The 9,136-nt window shown below is 44.3% G+C and overlaps 1 protein-coding gene across 1 annotated transcript in view; it reads right to left on the bottom strand.

The window, feature by feature from the left end:
- The window catches only part of LOC128704246 (uncharacterized), a 135,712-nt gene extending 132,143 nt beyond the window's left edge, over positions 1-3,569 (bottom strand). Inside the window, exon 1 of the mRNA XM_070096019.1 lies at positions 3,452-3,569. Coding sequence (XP_069952120.1) covers positions 3,452-3,568 — 117 coding nt within the window. The 5' untranslated portion in view covers position 3,569. The remainder of the gene's footprint in view (positions 1-3,451) is intronic.
- Between the last annotated feature and the right edge of the window lie 5,567 nt (positions 3,570-9,136).

Below are 9,136 nucleotides of genomic sequence, written 5' to 3'. Positions count from 1 at the left end.
AAAGACTAACCCAAAAGGGTTCTTTCAAGTATACAGAATTAAGATTAGGGACAAGATTGGCCCACTTTAGAGTAACTCTGGTCAGATCACTGATAGTGATAAGGATATGTGTGTAATTCTAAACACCTACTTCCTCTCAGTTTTCACCCAGGAAAATACTAGCGATATTCCTGAAATAATAGATTACGTAGAACAGGATGATAATAGACTATGTACGATTGCGGTAACTAGTGACATGGTCCTCAGACAAAGAGAGAAACTAAAACCTAACAAATCCCCAGGTCCTGATGAACTGTTTGCAAGGGTGTTAAAGGAATGTAAAGAGGAACTTAGCATACCTTTGGTTAATCTTTTTAACATATCACTACAAACTGGCATAGTGCCTGATAAGTGGAAAATGGCAAATGTAATACCTATTTACAAGGCAGGTGACAGGTCCTTGGCTTCGAACTATAGATCAATAAGCCTTACCTCCATAGTGGGAAAATTTATGGAATCAATTGCCGAAGCAATTCGTAGCCATCTTGACAGGCACAGATTGATTAATGATTCTCAACACGGTTTTACAAAGGGGCGTTCCTGTCTTACGAATTTACTAACTTTTTTCACTAAGGTGTTTGAGGAGGTAGATCATGGTAATGAATATGATATTGTGTATATGGACTTCAGTAAGGCTTTCGATAGAGTTCCACACCAGAGGCTATTGAGGAAACCTAGGGCACACGGAATAGGAGGAGAAATTTTTTCCTGGGTAGAGGCATGGCTGACAAATAGACAGCAGAGAGTTTGCATAAATGGGGAGAAATCAGAATGGGGGCACGTCACAAGCGGTGTTCCTCAGGGGTCAGTGTTGGGTCCGTTGTTGTTCACAATTTACATAAACGACATAGATGAGGGAATAAATAGCGACATAAGCAAATTTGCTGATGACACCAAAATAGGCCGTCCAATTCATTCTAATGAGGACATTAGAGCACTCCAGGATGATTTGAATAGACTGATGCAATGGTCGGAGAAGTGGCAGATGCAGTTTGATATTGACAAATGCAAAGTTCTAAATGTTCGACAGTTAAATAACCATGCCACATATAAACTAAATAATGTAGATCTTAATACTACCGATTGCGAAAATGATTTAGGAGTTCTGGTTAGCAGTAACCTAAAACCAAGACAACAGTGCATTAGTGTTCGCAATAAAGCTAACAGAATTCTTGGCTTCATATTTAGAAGTATAAATAATAGAAGTCCTCAGGTTGTTCTTCAACTCTATATATCCTTGGTTAGGCCTCATTTAGACTATGCTGCTCAGTTCTGGTCACCGTATTACAGAATGGAATAAATGCTCTGGAAAACGTACAAAGGAGGATGACATACCTAACATAGACTGAGGGCCCTGAATCTGCACTCTCTCGAAAGGCGTAGAATTAGGGGGGATATGATCGAGGTGTATAAATGGAAAACAGGAATAAATAAAGGGGATGTAAATAGTGTGCTGAAAATTTCCAGCCAAGACAGGACTCGCAGCAATGGTTTCAAGTTGGAAAAATTCAGATTCAGGAAGGATATAGGAAAGTACTGGTTTGGTAATAGAGTTGTGGATGAGTGGAACAAGCTCCCGAGTACAGTCACAGAAGCTAAAACGTTGTGTAGTTTTAAAAATAGGTTAGATAAATACATGAGTGGGTGTGGGTGTGGGTGGGTGTGAGTTGGACATGACTAGCTTGTGCTGCTGGGTGTGGTACAGTGCTCCATCCTTGAGTGGGGATGACCAGACTGGGGGGGTCATTGGTCTAATCCGGGGGGGTGGACATGGACCTGCTCCGCATGGGTCAGTAGGCCTGTTGCAGTGTTGCTTCTTTATGTTCTTATATATACACACACACTATGTCAGTTACTTCCGTTGAGAGAGGCTGTTGCTCAAGTTCTGAACTATGAATTTAGATTTTCAATCTTCAGTTAATAAGCTAATGTACTTTTTTTTTTACTTTTTAAAATATTTTTGAAAACTTTCAATAAACAGTATTATGATAGTATTGGATGTTTTAGTTTAGTGTTTAACACAACTTGAAATTATTCGGACTTTTATTTTTGTAAATGATTTGTCTTAATAAGACTATTAAATACACAGACAGATTCAGATTTTTTCAATATATAAGCCTCAAAAGGGTGCCTGAAATTAATTTATTTCATATTTAACCTTCATGGGTTATTTAATACCTATCGATATACATATATATAATTTATATATATATATATATATATATATATATATATATATATATATATATATATATATCATAGGTAGTAGGTTGGTGGACAGCAACCGCCCAGGGAGGTACTACCGTCCTGCCAAGTGAGTGTAAAATGAAAGCCTGTAATTGTTTGACATGATGGTAGGATTGCTGGTGTCCTTTTTTCTGTCTCATGAACATGCAAGATTTCAGGTACGTCTTGCTACTTCTACTTACACTTAGGTCACACTACACATACATGTACAAGCGTATATATACATACCCCTCTGGGTTTTCTACTAGTTCTTGTTCTTGTTTATTTCCTCTTATCTCCATGGGGAAGTGGAACAGAATTCTTCCTCCGTACGCCATGCGTGTTGTAAGAGGCAACTAAAATGCCGGGAGCAAGGGGCTAGTAACCCCTTCTCCTGCATATATTACTAAATGTAAAAGGAGAAGCTTTCGTTTTTCCTTTTGGGCCACCCCGCCTCGGTGGGATACGGCCGATGTGTTGAAAGATATATATATATATATATATATATATATATATATATATATATATATATATGTGTGTGTGTGAGCAAAGTAACATTTATGAAGGGATTCAGGGAAACCGGCAGGCCGGACTTGAGTCCTGGAGATGGGAAGTACAGTGCCTGCACTCTGAAGGAGGGGTGTTAATGTTGCAGTTTAAAAACTGTAGTGTAAAGCACCCTTCTGGCAAGACAGTGATGGAGTGAATGATGGTGAAAGTTTTTCTTTTTCGGGCCACCCTGCCTTGGTGGGAATCGGCCGGTGTGATAATAAAAAAAATAATATATATATATATATATACATATATATATATATATATATATATATATATATATATATATATATATATATATATATATATATATATATATATATAAGTATCTGACTGAAATCTTACAAACTATTTCTTACATTCTGTATACACAAATTTTTATGTGCTTCTTAGTCATTTTTATCTTGAAACATTTTTTTCAAATCTAGGAGGCCTGGTCGGAGACCGAGCCTTGGGGAAGATATCTCCATTGTGTAAGAGAAAGTGTATGGGAAGAGGTTGAATGGGAGGGACCAACAGCACTATTGACGGACGTCATACAACAAAGCCTTGTAAGAGGTGATTTACCTTGGGGAGACCAGGCATATGCAGGAGTCTATTACCTTGAAGAATATAGTAGTAGTAAGAGCAATACCTGTCTGACGGAGACCCGGCACATGCAAGAGTCTAGCTCGCCCGTGGAGGCGTTAGCGGTCATCTTGCAAGTGAAGGTGAAGCGACTGTCCCACCGCACTGCGTGCTCTGCCACCATTAATCTGCAGGAGGAAGAATACTCTTAGTGAAGTCCTCTGCGTCTTCAACATATATTTTATAAATGTGTTCCACTCCAAGTATAAACATAAATACCTTAGAACACAACAGTGGCATAAACACTGGGTAGCCTATCTTTATTTCACTACGTTCATTTTCTTACAAAGTTCCCAAGTAAATTTATTAAAGCTTCCTCTAATTTATAAATATTTTCTTTATTTTAAACTACGTTAAGTTAATGAGAACTAGGAATGATTAGGTTACATAAACACACATGAACGTATATTTGCCCATAAACAAGGATATATATATAAAAACCACGATACCTCTGGCATGGAGGTGGCCGAGAGAAAGTAGGAAGCATTCAGACCTGCACATTATCACATCATTTTGCTAGCATGGGTTGCAGCGACACAAACGAATACATAATGAACATACAACAAACGGAAATTAAAAAGAGAATTGTATAATTTGGCCTCACAATGAGACCTCCTGGTGGAGAGCATTTCAGACAAAGCTCGTGGTCTCGGTTGGCTTAAAAAAGGTGTAAATATACTGATACAAGAAATCCGTGACAGGCTGATTATTACGAAATTAATATAATTAATTTAGACTCTTCTAATATAGACTGGGGTAAGACTAAGTTACATATGTTAATTTTGGCAAAGTCAGGTAAGGCTGATGAATTAGTTTGGGTATAAATTTGAAACTGTGTGTATAATGTTAACAGTGGTATAAACCTTGGTAATAAATACCGACAAGTTGGTTTAGAAAGACACGTAAGCAAACACTATAACATATTTATGTTATAGTGTTTGCTTACGTGTCTTTCTAAACCAATGTTAACAGTAATTAGCGTGTTAGGGAGACTGCGAAAAAAAATCACACACACACACACACACGAGCTGTGCATCGACCCCTGCAACCACATATATGTGAATACATATGAGTACACACACACAGGTGGGGCCAGGAGCTGAGATTCGACCCCTGCAACCAATATAATGGTAAGTATACACCCCAGAAGCAACACATGTATCCTAAGCAGCATTTCTGCAAGACCTGCGCTCACCTCTTACGAACGATCAGCCACTGTCAATATTACTTCTCAGATGGTTGGGAGGGAGCCTCAGGCGGTTATGAAGGGAGGAAGCCTCAGGTGATTATGTAGGGAGGGATCCTCAGGTGGTTATGAAGGGAGCCTCAGGTGGTTATGAAGGGAGCCTCAGGTGGTTATGAAGGGATCCTCAGGTGGTTATGAAGGGAGCCTCAGGTGGTTATGAGGGGAGAACATTCAAAACAAGAGATGCGAAGCCAATGATGATCCTTTAAATCACTTTTCTCTATAGGCTAGAATCCTCTCAAGGAAGGTTCCTTGATGTTGGTGAGGGGCTCTTGATTAAGGGAATTGGATCTGTGCTCCGGTTCCCCGAATTAAGCCTGAACGCCTTCCACATCCCCCCCCCCAGGCGCTGTATAATCCTCCGGGTTTAGCGCTTCCCCCTTGATTACAATAATAATAATCTAGGCTAGAATACTGCTGCACATTAACATCTCCGTTCAAAGCAGGTAACATTGCAGATCTAGAGAATGTTCAGAGAACCTTTACTGCACATGCAAGTGTCGTCAAAGACCTTAACTACTGGGAACGCTTGGAAGCACTTGACTTGTACTCGCTGGAACGCAGGCGAGAGAGATGCATCATAATCTACACTTGGAAAATCCTAGAAGGAATGGTCCCTAATCTGCATACAAAAATCACTCCTGACGAAAACAAAAGACTGGGCAGGCGGTGCAAAATACCCCCAATGAAAAGTAGGGGCGCCATTGGTACACTAAGAGAAAACACTAACTGTCCGGAGCCCAAGACTGTTCAACAGCCTCCCACCAGCCATAAGGGGAATTACCAATAGACCCTCGGCTGCCATCAAAAGGGAACTGAACAGATAAAGTCGGTGCTGGATCAGCTACGTGCGGCCAGCAATAATAGCCTGACTGATCAGGCCCTGATCCACCGGGAGGCCTGGTCGTGAACCGGACCACGGGGGCGTTGATCCCCGGAATACCCTCCAGGTAGACTCCAGGTAGGGAGCCTCAGTTGTTTATGTGGGGAGGGAGCCTCCGGTGGTTATGTGGCGAGGGAGCCTCAGGTGGTTATGTGAGGAAGGAGCCTCAGGTGGTTATGTGGAAAGGGAGCCTCACGTGGTTATGTGGGGAGGGAACCTCAGGTGGTTACGTGGAGAAGGAGCCTCAGGTGGTTACGTGGGGAAGGAGCCTCAGGTGGTTACGTGGGGAGGGAGCATTGGGTGGTTATGAAGGTAGGGAGCCTCGGGTGGTTATGTGGGGAAAGAGCCTCGGGTGGTTATGTGGGGAAAGAGCCTCAGGTGGTTATGTGGGGAGGGACCCTCAGGTGGTTATGTGGGGAAGGAGCCTCAGGTGATGTGGGGAGGGAGCCTTGGGTGATTATGTGGGGAAGGAGCCTCAGGTGGTTATGTGAAAAGGGAGCCTCAGGTGGTTATGTGGGGAGGGAGCCTCGGGTGATTATGTGGGGAGGGAGCCTCAGGTGATTATGTGGGGAGGAGGCCTCAGGTGGTTATGTGGGGAGGGAGCCTCGGGTGGTTATGTGGGGAGCCTCAGGTGGTTATATGGGGAGGGAGCCTCAGGTGGTTATATGGGGAGAGAGCCTCAGGTGGTTATATGGGGAGGGAGCCTCAGGTGGTTATGTGGAAAGGGAGCCTCAGGTGGTTATGTGGGGAGGGAGCCTCAGGTGGTTATGTGGAAAGGGAGCCTCAGGTGGTTATGGGGGGAGGGAGCCTTAGGTGGTTATGTGGGGAGAGAGCATCAGGTGGTTATGTGGGGAGAGAGCCTCAGGTGGTTATGTGGGGAGGGAGCCTCAGGTGGTTATGTGGGGAGGGAGCCTCAGGTGGTTATGTGGGGAGGGAGCCTAAGGTGGTTATGTCGGGAGGGAGCCTCAGACGGTTATGTGGGGAAGGAGCCTCAGTTGGTTATGTGGGGAGGGAGCCTCGGGTGGTTATGTGGGGAGGGAGCCTCAGGTGGTTATGTGGGGAGGGAGCCTAAGGTGGTTATGTCGGGAGGGAGCCTAAGGTGGTTATGTCGGGAGGGAGCCTCAGACGGTTATGTGGGGAAGGAGCCTCAGGTGGTTATGTGGGGAGGGAGCCTCGGGTGGTTATGTGGGGAGGGAGCCTCGGGTGGTTATGTGGGGAGGGAGCCTCGGGTGGTTATGTGGGGAGGGAGCCTCAGGTGGTTATGTCGGGAGGGAGCCTCAGACGGTTATGTGGGGAAGGAGCCTCAGTTGGTTATGTGGGGAGGGAGCCTCGGGTGGTTATGTGGGGAGGGAGCCTCAGGTGGTTATGTGGGGAGGGAGCCTAAGGTGGTTATGTCGGGAGGGAGCCTAAGGTGGTTATCGGGTGGTTATGTGGGGAGGGAGTCGGGAGGGAGCCTCTCAGACGGTTATGTGGGGAGGGAGCCTCGGGTGGTTATGTGGGGAGGGAGCCTCGGGTGGTTATGTGGGGAGGGAGCCTCGGGTGGTTATGTGGGGAGGGAGCCTCGGGTGGTTATGTCGGGAGGGAGCCTCAGACGGTTATGTGGGGAAAGAGCCTCAGTTGGTTATCATTTTATACATCAGGTATCTCTCGCTCCTTCACTCCAGCGCAGCGGTTCTTAATGAGGGAGGTTCGCTCCCCACATGGGGGGATATACCTTTGAAGAGTTTCGAGAGTTTATCTACTCTCTGAGTCTGGTGCTTGCCTGGTCAACCAGGATGTTACTGCTGGAGGTCCGCTGCCCCACATATCCATCGCAGCCTGGTTGATCTGGCACTTGGTGAAGATACTTGTCTAGTTTCCTCTTGAAGGCTTCAACACTTGTTCCAGCAGTGTTTCTGATATCTTCTGGTAAGATGCTGAAAAGTCTGGGACCCCGGATGTTGATACAGTGTTCCCTTATTGTCCCCACCGCACCCCTGCTCCTCACTGGGTTTATTTTACACTTCCTCCCATATCTCTCACTCCAGTATGTTGTTACGGCAGTGTGCAGATTTGGGACCAAGCCCTCGAGTACCTTCCGGGTATATATTATCATGTACCTATCTCTCCTCCGCTCCAATGAGTACATGTTCAAGACTTGCAAGAGTTCCCAGTAGTTTAGGTGCTTTACTGGCTCAATGTGAGCCATAAACGATCTCTATTTGTTCCAGCTCAGATATTTCTCCTGCCTTGAACGGGGCCGTCAGCACTGAGCAATATTCTAAGTGAGGGAGCACTAGCGATTGGACGAGTGTCACCATCGGCATTGTTTCTCTTGTTTTGAAAGTTCTCAATATCCACCCAGTCATCTTCTTGGCTGTCGTGATCTTTGTCTTGCTATGGTCTTTAAAAGAAAGGTCCGCTGACATAATTATTCCCAGGTCTTTTACGTGTTCCTTATGTTCTATTTGGTAACCCTCTTGAGTTTTGTATATAGTGCTCCTTCTGAGTTCTTCATTCTTTCCATACCTAAGCAGCTGGAACTTCTTGAACGTCATGTTGTTCTCCACTGCCCACTGGAAAACCCTGTTTGTGTCTTCCTGTACTTTTTCAGTGTCCTCTACCGTAATGACTTTCATGCTTATTTTACTGTCATCTGCAAATGATGATACAAAAGTGTGACGGGTGTTTTTGTCTATGTCTGCTATGAGGATGAGGAACAGCAGAGGTGCCAGGACAGTGCCTTGGGGCACTGAGCTTTTGACCTCGCTGATGCTGGATCTTGCCCTGTTCATTACTTCTTTTTGTGTTCTGTGTGTTAGGAAACCGAAAATCCATCTGCCTACCTTCCCCGTAATGCCCATGGCCTTCATTTTGTGCGCTACCACTCCATGATCGCATTTGTCAAACGCCTTTGTAAAATCTGTGTAAATCCCATCTGCGTTTTGGTCGTCTTCCAACGCCTCCGTAATTCTGTCATAATGGTTCAGCAGCTGTGACAGACATGATCGTCCTGCTGTAAAACCATGCTGGTTCGGGTTATGTTGGTTGTGCTGGGCACAAGCCCAGATTAAAACCAAGGAATATGTTGTGTATTTAAGATTTGTTCCTTAAACTCTTTCGAACAGTTAAAAATAATAAAGTTGAGAATAAAAACTAGTTTCTTAATTTTCCTATTTAAATGTAGAAAACTATTTTTTTTACAATTAGAACTGTATATGAAGAAAGAAGAGGTACGTGGAGATGAAGACTAAGTGAGACAGGGGGCGGGACACAGTAGCTTAAGAATAAACCATACCACGGGTGGGGATAGAACCCGCTATCAGTGTGTCTCAAAACTCCAGACCGTCGCGTTAGCCACTGGGCTAGCTAGCCACAGTAAGAGACTCTTTGATTGCGGGTTCTATCCCCGCCCGTGGTATGGTTTGTTTGCAATCGTGTCATTACGATTTCGTGAGATTAGTTTAAGAACCACTACTCTAGCGATTATATTTCAAATGCTTTGGAATATTTTCAGTAGTTTACATACCGCTCAACCTAGTGGAATGGTTATATATACCCTTGCCTGCGGTTACAGGCGTCGG

This window comes from Cherax quadricarinatus, chromosome 52 (genome assembly GCF_038502225.1).
Source record: "Cherax quadricarinatus isolate ZL_2023a chromosome 52, ASM3850222v1, whole genome shotgun sequence".
In the NCBI taxonomy this organism is placed as follows: Eukaryota; Metazoa; Arthropoda; class Malacostraca; order Decapoda; family Parastacidae; genus Cherax; species Cherax quadricarinatus.
The sequence above is the reverse complement of the archived record's forward strand: the minus strand, read 5'-3'. Positions and strand labels throughout refer to the sequence as shown.